The 15,022-nt window shown below is 47.3% G+C and overlaps 1 protein-coding gene across 4 annotated transcripts; it reads left to right on the forward strand.

The window, feature by feature from the left end:
• The first annotated feature begins 322 nt into the window (after positions 1-322).
• Positions 323-14,831, forward strand: LOC111070944 (protein windpipe). Of its 4 annotated transcripts, none has more exons than XM_022362002.2 (3): positions 323-577; positions 5,106-5,170; positions 12,093-14,831. In XM_022362002.2, the coding sequence occupies exon 3, from the start codon at positions 12,190-12,192 to the stop codon at positions 14,245-14,247; it is 2,058 nt and encodes a 685-aa protein (XP_022217694.2). In that variant the 5' UTR covers positions 323-577; positions 5,106-5,170; positions 12,093-12,189; the 3' UTR covers positions 14,248-14,831. The 4 variants fall into 4 exon arrangements, with proteins under 4 accessions (XP_022217694.2, XP_022217697.2, XP_022217696.2 ...); XM_022362005.2 differs by having other exon boundaries at positions 323-573; XM_022362004.2 differs by lacking the exon at positions 5,106-5,170.
• The last annotated feature ends 191 nt before the right edge of the window (positions 14,832-15,022 follow it).

Below are 15,022 nucleotides of genomic sequence, written 5' to 3' on the forward strand. Positions count from 1 at the left end.
TTGATCGGACGCTCTCTCTCTCTCGCGCCAGTTCGCTTGCTCTCTGATTTTGGCAAATGAATAAGCTTTTTTGCGACTATTTAGTTTATGTATTTCATAACTCAAACACAAAGCTGTGTGTGAGTGAGTGTGTATGTGCTCGTTCTATAGGTGAGTGCGCGTGTGCCGCCGCCTATGCCATCCACGTGTTCCGGACCAGACGAGTCTTTGCTGCTCTCTTCGCAGCTCTTCGTTCGCTCTTTCTCTCCCTCGATTAGCTTTCCATGTGCTTTGGCGCTCCAGCCGGCGAAGTTGCTGCTGTTAGCTGTGCAAAGGTTTTTTAATACCCCGTTTTATTCGGTTTAAAGCTCTTCCATCGAACGGTCGTGCCTCTGTGCCTTGCTCTACGGTCTGTCGCATTGATCGCTCGCCCCGTACGCCGCCAGGTATCGGTACCGACCCGAGTCGTTTCATTCGGGCAACTCCAGTGTCGTACGCAAAGCGCGCACACGCAAAAAAGCGGAGGTCCGACGGTACCGTTCTCGTAGTCACGTCACCCTCCCCTTCCTAGATCAGCCGACACGATCACCGTTTGTAGGTAATTAAAATTTATATAGTTTCCGTTTCCCCACTCTCTCACATACACACACGCAACACACACACAAAATGGTGCAAGTGCGAATAGAATAAAAACCGTTTCGGCTAAACACAATCCAAATTCAAATCCAAAATCTAAACCAAAAATCGCAAGCTATTAAGATACTTTCGTTCCACAGTTTACGGGTCCAAATTGTTTGCGCCGCGCTCTGTTTGATGCCGTGGATGCGATGTGCTGCTGATTTGTAGTATTTCGGTTGTTTTTGCTTTCATTGTCAGACACTGGCAGACTGAGAGAGCGTTTGGGGTGCTCTCTGCAGCTTTCGTTGTATTTCTTCCGTTTCATTTTCGATCATTTTGTATGTTCCTCTTTCTCCCTGTCTGTTGTGTTTCTTTTTTAATGGGGACTGCGACACATTCTGATTGCGGACGCTGTAGCAGTCGCAGTCTCAGTCGGTTCTGAGCGATCTCTTTCTCTCGAGAAGATCTTCTTCCATCTTGCGGCAGTGCGAATCAAAAGACTCTCGGGACGGGACGCGTGTGGAAGGACTCTGTCTCTCTCCCTCTTCCCAGTGTCCAAAAAGTGCAAGCAAAGAACAAAAGACAAGCAAACAGTGAAAAAGGAATCTAGACAAAAACATACTACAAACAAACGTATATCTGATCAAAGAAAAGTGCTTTCAAATATATGTATATTGTATGAATAAAATATCCAAGAAGTGCTCGCAAAGAACTCGACAATTTTGCATGCGTGTGTGGTGTAAGTGCAGTTCTTTGACCGGAGGCCAGCTCAGACCTTGATAAGGTCCATTTCAAGCATTGTACGCAAATGCTAGTGTCCGTTTCCGTGTCCGTGTGAGTGCTTGGGTCCGTGATTATCGCTGGAGAACGGCGAAATGCTGAACCAGATAATATTCCCCCAAGGGACGGAACGGGATGGGGACGCAATCGGGTTTGGTTAGCTTCCCGTCTTGGAATTACTCTGGGGGATTGAATCGTGTGGGGGCATTCCCCTCGATGTAAAAAGGCCAGAGTTCGGGGTTTTTCGAACTGAAACAAGTTGCTCGTCGAATCGTTTAATTTTAACTTTACTTTTTTTTATTATCTCTCTTTGTTTTACATTTGCGGTTCATTTTGTGGCAAACTTGACCCTATTTCCCAAGATTTTCGAGTTATATAATTGCCAAAAGCGAAAGAGAAAAAATTAAAGGCCGCAAGATGAGTAGACTGTAATAAAACGGTTACTTTTTTAACCCCTGGGTACGGGTACGGGTACAGGCAGGGGCACTTAAACCGATCTCAGCGATTGCAAACTTATGTATGACGAGAGCGGACAGACAGACAGATAGACAGACAGACACACGCATTCATGTGAAATCTCAGCTTTATATGAGTAGTTCGAAAGCAACCCCAACACCAACACCCTCGGGGCCCCTGTCCCTGTCTGCCTACCTATGTATGTATCTATACGGGTATAAATGTACGTCTCTACCTACCTACCTACCTACTACCACAGCGGAGCCACTCGAACGAACCTGGCGAGCTTTCTGTGCCATTCGTGCAATTCGGAATCGTTTACGTAAAACAATTGGAAACCGCAAGCGTCGCGTCTGATATTGTTGAATCATCCAGATACGGATAGCTATCTGCGAGATATTCTTTCTGAAATTTCACTTTTCCCTGTTTGTGTGTGTTGTGGTCGGAATTCGATTGTTTACTCATGTCAGCCCCCCGCTTAGTATTAGCCGCACAGGTCGGGCGCACTGCAAGTCCATTTCTATGGCAGTGTGAATCATTTTAGCCAGAAATATTATTAATACGAATGGCCGCATGTCAAGTTAAGAGAAACAAACTCAAGTCATGCAACGTCACCACCTAATGAGAGTATCAATCATTTTTTGACTTGGGCAGAGAGCCAGAGAGAATAGAGACAGAGAAGGTGGATCGTGCATCTTCCGCCAGAGCTATAAACTTCAGCTCTTGCGTAACACTTCTCCAACTCCTCCGGCCACAGCTACAGATACTCGCACTCGTACAGCTCTAACTCGAGAGGCCCACTCGCGGCGCAGGTGCTAATTTCCAGCACATAATTCACAGAGGTGTGCGAGTGCGAACTCTGGGACTGTGTTTCATGCCATTTCCAAGCATCGGTTTTATGGCCAATAAGTTTTGCCTGTGCGGAGTCAGAGCCAAGTTGTTGTAGTCTCTAGAAATGGTTAGTGGGTGCCATCTAATATTGTATCTGCGAGTGCCTCTTTTTTGAGCTTTGTCAATTCCCAATTTCTCGATAACCTCGATAACCAGACGGAATATTATTTTCAGCAATATTTCCGGAATTCTATGTCAATGATGTTTCCTTATCAACGTTACAGATTCAAGAGATTGCATTTAAAAGCTCGCAAACAGAGAAGAGTTCTGTTTCCCTGTAAACTAATTCGAACTCATATTTATTGTCTTCTGAGATTTCTAGCTATTTTTGGCTCTCTGATTAGTAAATGAAATGAAATTTCAGCGAATGTTGTCGCGACTTATCAGTCAGTCGGTCTTTTTTAAAATTATGCAAACGAATGAACGAATGCTGTTTCTTTGAAGTTCTGGTCAGTTTCAAGTTCAATAATGCTTAGACTGCTCGCTTGTTTGCTTTTCCTCTTGGTTTCGTTGCATGATTTGGCGCCTCCCGTCTGAGGTTTCGATTTTCAAACTGTCCTCTGTATCGCGGAGCTCAATTTCGCCTCCGCCCCGAAGCAATTTGAGAGTGACGAGGCGTCATCGTCAATGTGGGGGGGACTGCATCAGCGAGCCGCCTAGTGCCGCCTAGAGCTTTGTGCACTTCATGGTCCCATTTTTGGTGGATGTGTCAACCTTGTCCCCATTAGATACAGAAGTTTTGGTATTTTGTTATTGTTTTTGTGTGTGTTGTGGGGGAATGGGGATGAGCAACAAATGTGTTTCGATAAGGCGAAACAAGCTGTTATCGAGCCACAATCAAAACATTATCATTGGGCAACACCACAGTGGCGAGGGAAATGGGAAACGCCTCGGCATTGGAGTGCATTCAAACATTCAGAGTTGGGCCAGAGCGGCACAGTAATGATCTAACGAAAACGCAAATGAGTCCCAGAAATCCAAGAGCTCAAGTGCACATGACTGGGGACACAGCACAGTGCTTTTGTCGCTGTTCCTTTTTTTGATTGTTTTTGTTGTTGCTGGGCTCTATCTATAATTAGCAAATGACGAGCGATAAGATAAGCACCCCGCCCCAGAGATAGTGGGAAAAGCTCTCCGAATGTTGTCACAGCTGGGGAAAAGGGAATTCGAAAACCCGGAGTGATCAGTGTATATGGGGACTTCTCCATGGAATCTGTGACGCAAACTGGACCAGAGCTAATGTTTACCACGTGCTTGGTTTGGTTCCGAGAGGAATTTCCAATTTGTAAACATTTTTGAAGATGGTTTTTTCCGCGAAGAATTCAAGTTCAAAAACAAAGAGTTTGCGTTGCCCGGTGGCAGATGGCAGGTGGCAGCAGATGCCACAGTTACAGTTCGGCAGCTGCCAGCAGACTCTATTGGTTCATCAATGGAAGGGGAGCTCATTTGAATATGAAGCGTTGACCTCGTCTGGCTGTCGATGCTGCTGCCTCTATTAGAATCATTGTCATATGAGTAATCCACTCGACTCGATTCGACACCATTCGAGTCCAATCCATTCAATTCCATACACAATCGACAGGCCACACTTCTGTGGGAGTCCACCGATTACGTGACAATATTTTCGGTCACGTTCGATGCATAGCAATCGGCTTAAGCCACAGGTTGTTGGCTCTTTGTAACTGTCATTTGTGCCGCCAAGGGCCGTGGCACACAACGCCCTGAGAAACGCTGAGTGGCATTTAGCTGCTAATAAGATTTTCGATTATTCTGTTTATTTGATATCATGGGTATTTATAGAGAAAATATGCCATAAAATTCTTCACCTTTATGGATAGATTTTCATACGAAAGTCTGTTGACCCTGGAGCAGGTTTCAGTGCCAGTGCCAGTGCCAGTTTCCATTTCATTTGATTTTAATTTCCTTTTCTCTAGAGACTTTTTATTTTTGGGGCGCCACATGATCGAAACTTTCACACTTCACACATTTGATGGTAGGCAATTAAGATTAGCTGACGATGGAAATTAATAACAAAAGGAAGGCACTGCAGTTGCTGCAGCACCAACAGCAACAGCAGTCAAAACAGCAACAACAGCAACGGGCATGCATCCACATGCACAGGCACATTCACAGGAATGACAGACGACTGTCTCTGAGAGGCAAAGTTCGTTAAAAATGGATTTAGTCGACCCGACAATTAAAACTTTAATTACGCGCAATTAAAATCAAAGCCAAGAAATAATTGCCAGCTAAATAGAAAACTCTTTATGCAAGTCACCTGAGTGCCTCTCAATGTCTTCCAACGCTCCTCCGTCCACCGTGTGCACACGGTCACTCTCGAATCAGTGACATTAACTTCCCGTTTTATCTGTTTGTTGCAGCTCTCTGCTCTGCTCTGCTCTCCACAGCCTGAACGGAGAGGATTGCCCGTATGCATGTCTTATAGGTAGGTAAATGTAAATGTAAATCAAGCCAAGGCCCGAATTGAGTTGTATAAACATGAGATTGGCATTCGATTCGTTGAAGATCAAGAGCGAGGAGGCCTTTTGCTTTTTCGGCTGCTCTGAGGTCTCTCTCTGTGATTCAGACAGGGACTGGAACTCGACTGGAGACAGAGTCGAGTCTCATTCAGCGCCGTCATCATCATCACGAAGCAAACCAGTCCAGTCTTCGGGCTTTTGCTTTAGCTTTAGCTTTAGTTTTTGCTGTCTGTGGGTGCCGGCCGGCCGGCCGGCTTTTGCTTGGCTCTGCTAACTGGCCTAGCCGTTTTTGGCTCTAAAAATAAAGCAACAAGTGGTCATAACTGTCAAATGCCGCTCGACCGCTGGCCCGCTCTAACTCTCTCTCTCTCCCTCTCGGCTCTATCTGCTGCTCCATCTTCTGTGTGCCAGTGGCAATGGCAATGGCCAAGATGCCGATGCCGAGGCCACTTAAATGGCCCGACAAACGTGCGTGCTCTTAACGTGTCAACTGCCAAGCGAAGCCATGAAAAACGGCTATACGATCAGGCGATCTCCGGTGTGCATCCCATGCGGCACCACAGCCAACCGCAGGCTAATTTGTCCAGAGGAGTGTCCCAGGCATGAACTTCTCTGATGGGCCCAAGTGCTCATCTGGCCTTCTGTGCAACAGCCAATGGAAATGTGAATGGGAATGGGAATTGGTCTCTGTCTATAATTACACTGCGCTACATGCGGCGGGTATGCACATGCATATGTTTTGCTCTGGGGCAGGGGAAGGTCAGTCAGCGTATTCTCCCGAATTGAAGCTCCAATTTTTGGCATTTTTTTTTGGTCATTGTGATGTCATCTGTTCTTTAAAGTACATATTAACCCGAAATGTATAGAAAATGACATCATTCGGTAAAGTTAAAATTGAATCACTTTTCGTGGGGGAAACACCTTTGGGGGAAAAGGGCATTGAGAATTTCTGGGCATCCCAGTTGCAAAATATTATTTAAAAAAAAAATGTTTAAATACGGTCTCATTAAACGGCCTGCCTCTGCGCAGTCAATTATTTTCTTAATTGCATCAAAGCCAAGTCCCCGCTCATGCCAAAGATTCCTCTCAAGCTCGATCATCGTCACTTGTTTGCGCATTTAATTGGAGAGCTTTGCTCCCCGCATTAAACTTGAATCCGAGATGGGCAGTGTAAATGCTGGCGGTGTGCGGAATGCATTTGGCAGGTGCAGATTGGCAAATAATTTCACGCAAGAGTGTCTGCAGCCCCCGTACCGCCGTGGCATCGTCTTCGCATCTCTGGCATGTTGTAAAAATGTTCTACGGCTAGACAAAAAAATTGTTTGGATTCAAGAAAAAATTGCCCCCTGGATTTGGTAGGTAGATTGATTTGCCCGCTCAATCGGTAGATATTTCAATTGATATTTTATGGAGGGCCTCCCGTGATTTATTGTATAATTTGAATTTGCATTTGCATTTTCACTTGAATTTAGATTTTTATTTAGTTTTCATTCTCTGTTTAATCGGAAACAGAATGCAATTTGCCATAGGAAGGTCGAGCGGGCTGCTGACTTCATCCACAGCGCCGAAAAAGTAACCCACTCAAATGAGTTAATTTGGTCAAACCGTATTTGTACGAATATCTACAAGTATCTACGAGTGTGTTCGAGTCCAGCTTTGGTTGTCAATTGCATCATCAGAGGCCGAAACTGAAACAGAAACCGAAACTGAAACTGAAACTCTCCTCTCTATAGTATGTATGTAGTTCTCTGCTCTCCCCGAAACGTTCTGCACAGTTTCGCTCGTTTTTTGCCAATTAACGAGAGTGTGGATATTTACTTAACTCGAGTGTTAGTATATGCACAGCACACAAAAGTATCTGTGTGTATCTCGGTAGCTTCGAGACGTAACATTGTAGCTCGGGCTTAGCTAATTATGGCTACGTCTACGTGGCGCAATTCCCCTTCTGATCCGCACTGATCTGATTGGATCGGATCGGATCTGTTCTGAGGAGAACGTGTTGTTAATAAACCTCCAACAATTATAAGGCATTGATCGGCTCCGACTAAATTAACGTGTTTTTCTAATTGAATGCCAGAAAAGTTCAATGAAAAGTCAGTGCGAGTCATTCGTGTCAGCCGAGTCAGCAGAATGATTTCCTCCCTGCTAAGTGGATAACTCTTCACAGATCATTCATCGGAATAATATTAATTAAAAGGTAATCATTAAACTTTGCGCGTAGTTTGCGAACACCAGCACTCTTAATGGGTAAAGTCTTTGGTTTCGGGTCTAAGATATATCTATGTTTGTATATATTTCCCCTACTGATCTCATCTTATGTTTATTGTCGCACCTCTCTGGCGCCTGACAACATCATTTATGGGAACTGGCGTTTGGCACTAATCAGCAACAGCATTCGTTGCCAACCAAGTCCATCATCAAATGTGTCTCTGTATCTACATATACATAAGTATCTCTATCTCTTTGTGCCAATGACAAAATCTCAAGTTTTGGACTATGGGGACTATGGGGGATCATAAGGCGTGGGTGTGATATTTGCATAGATTGCAAGCGGAAATCTCACAGCGTAGAAAAAACAAATGTGAATATACATACGAGCATGTATTTCTGGCTGCCTTTCTCTTTTTGTGTGTTTATTTTGAGAATATCGCCTGCATTCCCCGACGGCATCCAATTGAGAGGGAGAGTTTCGCGCTAAAAGCATGTGAATGTCGAAGATTCTTTGGGCCTTTAAATGCAAATGCTCGTATCGGGTACTCGAATCTTCCCTGTCAGCAAACATTTCTGGCCGCCAGCCCAGACAGGGGGAGACAGAGACAGAGATCATGGCAGGAGGCAGCAGAGACGGAGGCGCAGACAGAGGCAGAGACAGAGACAGGGACAGCTGCGCTCGTAGGTCAAGTTCAAGTGCAAATTTTGCGTTACAGTATCAGGAACTATAGAAGGCAGTAGTTCCCAGATTAAGTTCTGATCATCGTGGCGTTCTATGGGGCGTATACGTTATGGGGCGGATCTCACTGTCTCTTTATTGGCTATTATCTGGTACATTGACTCTACTTCTCTTCACTTCTTTTCCTGCTTTACCCAACACGTTTTGCATAATTCACATAATTTTAGCTTACGCTCTGCACTTTTCTTCCCTCTTCTTTACGGTTTTTATTATTTTTTTGTATTTTTTTATTTTGTGTTTTTTTTTTCGGCTACCTCTGGCTACTCATATTTTGGCTGTTATGTATGTTGGCCCCGGTGATTGGTTTTCTCTCTTTTCGTGGAAATCAATTAAACACTCGCCGTGGTAGCAACACCAATGGGAATGAGAATGTAAAGGGGAAACAGCTTTTCAGGTTACGCTTAAATTTAGGCTCATTTGCACTTGATTGAACAGTGGAATGGCAAAATGCTTAAATGGCACTTTATTGGTAGCGCTACGAATATGTTATGTGGGTCATTATATGGAACTGCAGTGTATGTCAGTTTTTCTTCAGTTGTCGGAGTCGCACAGAAATTAGAATATATGCTAATTTACCTTCCGCCCGACTCTTGCCGATTGCCGCAAGTGCCGCCAATGCCGCCAATGCCGCTTCTTTGTCTATGACAAAACGAGTCTCTCGCTCTCTCTCTCTTTCTCTCTTATGATCTCGGCAATCGCCTTGAATGAATATGGCGAATATTGTGAATGGCCAAGACATAGAGCTGTGCTGGCCAAATCCAAATCCGCATCCATCCATTGATTGAGATTGAGTCACAAGCTAAAGTCAGACGTCATCTCTGGCTTTGGCGTTTATTTGTGCGGCTTTTTTTCAGAGTTTCTGAGAGTTTTGTGGGCTTAATGCGGTCACCACATCCACATTAGCCTTTGCCGCGAATCCACTCAGTTTTTTCTTCATTGGGTAAAACACCCGCCGAATCACCTGATGTTTTAATTGTCTGGCGTCATCAGTTTTTTTTTTTATATATATTTTTGAGTGCGAAAGAGAAAAGTTTTGAGGTTTTGCTTGAGTTTTAAGTTTTGGAATGGTTTCTGTCAGAGGTTCAATAAACTAAAAAAAAAAGAATGTGGGTCTAGAGATGCTCGTACTTACATATACATACTTGCGATCTGTGTCTAGTGGAGTGCCCCACTCCCTGCGTATTTATTTTTCCAAACAATTGACTTAACAAACAAAAATCTCATTCTATTTTATTGTTGGGTGCACAATGCTCTTGCGAATTGAAATGTATAAAAAAGATTTGCACAATTCTAAAAATATATACCTACAATTTATACGTACATTTAATATATACATAAATAACAATTTATTTTGCAAGCGATCGCAGCATGACGTGATTTAATTTTTCCCTTTCTTTCGCTTATATTTTTTGGTTTTTGGTTTTTGTGATTTTTGTTTGGCAGAGAACGAGTTGGAGGGGGGGTTGGTGGGGTGGAGGCGATGGCAATATTTTCAGTGGAACTTGAATAACACACAAACTGGAGATTGTTCTGCGTTTCTGTCGCTTTACCCCTCTCTTTCTCTTTCTCCTTCTCTTTCTGTGACTGTCTCAGTCAAGGTTGAGCATTTGTCATCGTTTAAGATTTTAGCGGTTGTCTGGCGCTGATTTCTTTCAATTTGCAAATGGTTATAAGTTTGTTTCTTTCTGTTCTTTGTTCCATCAAGTGGCATTTGCTGAATACTTTCAACCCCATCCACAGTCCACAGTCCCCAGTCCGCCGCCTTTTCGCTCCCTTCCCATGTGTGCCACCGATCTAATTTCAGTTTCCTGTCGCCCCAGCATCAAAGGGTATGCCCGGGGACGTGGACTGCCACTGAAGGCAATTAAGCCAAAGCGATGATCGTATTATGATAGCGAAGGAGATCATCTGCAGATCGAGCTGCAGATTTTGGCCGAATGCAATTAACCACATTGATTGCATTTGGCTGCATCAAGCAACAGCACCAGCAGCAGCCACAACAGGCACAGCAGCAGCAGCAGCAGCAGCAGGTGGCAGCCGCAAATTACCAATTCACCAATTGACAGATTTTGATAGATGCCCGGCCCCCTCTCGGCCCGGTGAAAGTTCCACGTATGAGGCCACAGTGCCGACAATTTGTCAACACCAAAGCCAAATGCAGAGCCACAGCCAAAGTCAAAGTTGTTGCCATTTGAAGAAGACATTTGTGAGTGGTGGCTGTGGTTGCTGTTTAACCAAAAACAAATGACACAATTTGCCGCTGAAGACCGCTTTTCATGTGTCCGAGCCGTTTACGGATGAGTGGCCGGCATAATGACACTGACCTTGGGGCGCAAAAGATTCCAGGGGAGATTCATTTTTGCATGTGCCCCTGTGACGCCTCATTTCCAGTTGGCATTTCGTGCCTTATCCAGGGGGCAGCATCTGGGCGAGAAGGGTGCAGTCGTAGCAGGGCGGGCAGCGAATGCGAATGCCTCAATTACTTGCCCAGCAGTGGCTGAAGCAACGCCAGCAGCTGCTGCTGATTTCATGCCTCTGCATATTTATGAAGAATAAAAACTCTGCTCGGATTTGCTGCCTCATCGAACCTCATCAGCCAACAACCCAAGGGGCAACTGAACTGCCAGCGCAGGAAGCCCCGGGGAGAGACACGTGTACCCAACACAACCCTTCGGCAGCTAGTCCCAGCCTCCCCTTCTTGCTCCCTGCTTCGGGGACAGATCTGCCGGCTCTGATTTCATGCAAATGCAACGGAAAGATGCAACTGTTGAATAATTCAAGTGCGCCCGCCCCCTCGCCCCCTCGCCACTTCGCTGCCTTGTTTGCCAATCGCAAATTGCAAAATGAGATGGGGGCCGTCTCCTATTTAGAACCCATCAGACAGATGAGATGCCCAGACAAGGCATCTTTGCCGGTGTATCCGTGTATCTGATGATTAGGATTAGACAGTCTGAGTGGGGTATCTCTATTGTTACCTCCCGCTGTACGCTCCACGCTCCACGCTCCACATTCAATTTTCCATGTTCCACGACACGACACTTTTTGCGGTCAAAGACGGACACACACACAGATGAGCAGGGCTTATCATTGAGCAGGGGCAGAGGCAGGGGATGGGCGGTGGGTCCAGAGCGAACCGAGCGCCAGTTGCACTTAAATTGCATCCACGAGACAACCGTCAATCAGTTTGCGTTGTCCGGGCACTAATAAATGGCACAAACGTCTCGGCACTCGCTCGCACGGGCCAATCCTCAAAGATGGAGATTAAAAGCAAGCCGCTGCACTGCTCTGCTCTGCTCTGCCCTGATCCGCTCTGATTACGAGCTCTGAGTCGAGTGCAGCTGAAGACCTCGCAGCCTTAACCTCTCGCAGATTAATCAACCATCGACTATCAGCCAGAGATTCAAATCCACTTGAAGACTGACTCATTTCTGCCACAAACTGTGTGTGTGTGTGTGTTCTTTGGTGGGTCAGGTGCCTGCTGATGTCACGGAGCTGCCAAAACTGAAATAGAAAACAGCAAGTGAAGTATTAATTACCCCTCGGGCAGATAACGTCCAATACTCTGGGTTTGAACAGGCAGCGATAACTGAATCTAACATCGATAACAACTGTCGATGGGCTTGAAAGAAAGAGCAGAAGAACAGAAGAGTGGAGAGTGGAGAGAACAGAAAGCAGACAAGACCGACCTCGAAATGGAGGAGGGTATGACGCAACCAGTGACGAAGACAGGTTGCCAGGCAGGGCAGAGATAACCGACTCCGATCGTTGCGATCAAAGCTACGTTAGTTTCCGTTCAAAGGTGTTGCCGTTTGGGTTAGTCCAAGAGAGCTCTTGCTCCATGCATATAGAGAGTAGAGAGAGGTGTAGAGATATTTATACATACGTGATATAATTTCTGCTTAAAAGTATTTATTCTAACCATTTTCCGACTTTTTCAGATAAGATATCCAGCAACAAAGTAGTAGGAAGTAAGGAAGGAAGACTCACTGCCATACCCCCCAGCGCCACCCCCACAAAACAGAAACAAATACAAAAATGGAGCGCTCGTCAGCTCTGTCCGCCCTGATGGCCCTGCTCCTGTTTGTGGCCGCTGCAGCCACGCCCACACCTGCCGCCCACTGTCCCGAGGACTGCAGCTGCACTCTGTCCCAGCACACCCACAAGCCGCTGTACCATCTCAAGTGCAACAGCACCAAGGGCCTGCTGCTGGCCGAGGAGCCGATCGTCTCGTCGACACCCATGCATTCCATCGACCTGTCCTTCCTGGGGCTGACCCGCTTCGGCCATGTGCTGGACAAGCTGCCGGACCTCACGTCCGTCGATCTGTCGCACAACGAACTCCACGAGCTCGGCCACCTGAGTAAGCGCATCAAGAAGCTCAACCTGAAGCACAACCGCCTGACCTCCGCCAAGCTGGTGAAGCTGCCACAGCACCTGCAGGTTCTCAATCTGCAGCACAACGACATCACCAACCTGCCCATCGAAATCACCCACCTGCACCACCTGCAGCAGCTGGAGATCGGCCACAATGACATCAACTGCTCGTGCCAGACCCTGGAGGTGCGAAACTGGCTGCAGGAGCGCCACGTGTACATGGAGCATCCAGTGGTCTGCAGCCACCCGGCGGAGGTGAAGGGAAAGTCCTGGTTGCAGCTGAAGCAGTCGGACATCTGCCAGAAGGAGGTGAGCGGATGGTTCACGCCGGAGGCCAACGAGAACGAGCTGATGATGGGTGACCAGCCGGCCGCTGCCTCGGGGGAGCACGAAGAGGAGGACGAGGAGTTGGGCAAGGATTTCCTGCCCTTTGATGGAAAGACTAAGACCCAGGGCAAGTCCAAGAAGGTGGCTCGATCCCCCCAGGAGCCGCTGCCCGGTGACGAAGTCGAAGGCTCCGGCGATCTGAGCGAGACCAACATGGAACTGACCCTGGCCGAGGAGCCTGCCGTGGCCGTACCTCTGGTCGACACCACCGTCGAGCCAATTGTGGAGCACATTGTGAACGACGAGGAGGATGAGGAAGAGGACAACGAGGGCTCCGGCAGTGGTGGAGGAATTCTCATTATGCCAGCCATCGCCAGCATCCCCATCAGCTCGGACGACATCGACGATGCCGACAATAGCGATAACGATATCGACAAACGACCGATGGAGACCCCCGTCACTCCGGACATCTTCAAGAACTCGGGCATCGGCATATTTGAGGGGTCGGAGGGCGAGCCCGCGCCCGTGCCCGTGCAGGAGGATGAGATTGTGCCGGTAGTACAGACCAAACTGGACGCGACGGATGTGGTCACTGACGGACCCATCGACGCCGACGTGCCGAAAGGGGAAATTCAGACTGCCAAAGTGCAGGACGACAGCAACGCCATCTACTACCTGCTGGCCGTGATCGGCCTGGTGGTGGTTGGCCTGATCCTCTTCGTGGCCATCAAGCGCTGCAAGTACGACAGCAATGCAGCTGCCCGCGACGCAGAGGCTCAGCGCCAGACGGAGCTCCTCGACATGGACAAGAAGAACCTGGGCAAGCCCCTGACCAAGAACGGGCATGGCCTCGAGCACTCGCCGCTCATCGGCGAGAAGACCAAGCTGGACGAGGCCCAGATAGTCAATGGCTCGAAGAAGCCCTACGACAGCAGCGACGCCAAGGACGGAGCCAACCAACAGCCGCTACTCAACGGCAACGGATCGGCCAATGGGGCCGCCAAGGAGGTGCCCAGCATCAATGAGCCTGCCGCACACGAGTACTACCCCATCACACCCCGCTACCCCACGCCCCAGTCACCGCGCGCCTCCAAGTACGCCCAGCATCCGCAGGGCAGCAGCGGATCCCCCGATGAGCAGAACAACAACGAGCCGGACAGCGCCTACCTGCCGTCGTCACCCAAATCGGGCCGCTACTCGCCCGTCTACTCGCCCGAAACGGGTCGCGTGAAGATCAAGCTGACGGAGACGCCCAAGCCCAAGACCCCCATGCTGGTCACTCGCAGCAAGTCCAATGCCGGCGACATCATCACAACCCCCGTGCGACCCGTCGTACCCACACATCAGGTGCAGCTTACTGTCAACGGCAACGGCAACGGTGTGGGACACTGAGGGTGGGTGGTTCCGCGTAGAGCCAGAGCCAGCCATCGACTCTCGACACAGCCCTACTACGTACCACAGATTTACTTCCTTCTGCCGGACTCGAGCTGGAGCTGGAGTGGCACCGATACTCGACTCGTACCGAGCTGCCAGTGGCACGGAGCGGTGCTTTCACCACTAACCAACCATCTTATGCTTCAGACAACAACAGAAAAACTATTCGATTTAAGGCCCCGCTCCCCTCTTAAATGTAACCAGAAGAAGTAGTGCTAGCCATAAGTAAATTAATTAATTAATTAATTAAGCATAAATCTAGTTTAATACCAAAGTTAAACGATATATATTTAATGTAAATTGCTACCTAAAAGCGAGATCAGATCTACGGAAAAAGAACATCTTCGAAACGAAACGCTTTCGACTGGCGCACCCCTGCATCAGCATCGGCATCGGCATCAGCATGTGATGTACACACACCCATATACTGTACTTTTATATCTACAAAACAAACCCTATATTGTGTAAAATACTTAAGCTTCATTCTCTTGTGAAATTATAATGTGTTAATTCATTAAATGTGAGCGACTCTTCAATTCAAATTAGAGATCTTTTCAGTATAGAAAAATTTTAAAATTCGTAAATGTTTAAACGTGATGACGGATTTTATGTGGGACCATTTCCGTTGGTAAGTTGCACGCCAGAACCGCGACACTTATGCCACTGTATGGCGGTGGGCTCTTGTCAGATATGAATATAATATTGATATCTGACAAAGGCTCGCAGCCATGAA

This window comes from Drosophila obscura, unplaced genomic scaffold, assembly GCF_018151105.1.
Source record: "Drosophila obscura isolate BZ-5 IFL unplaced genomic scaffold, ASM1815110v1 contig_186, whole genome shotgun sequence".
Taxonomy (NCBI): domain Eukaryota; kingdom Metazoa; phylum Arthropoda; class Insecta; order Diptera; family Drosophilidae; genus Drosophila; species Drosophila obscura.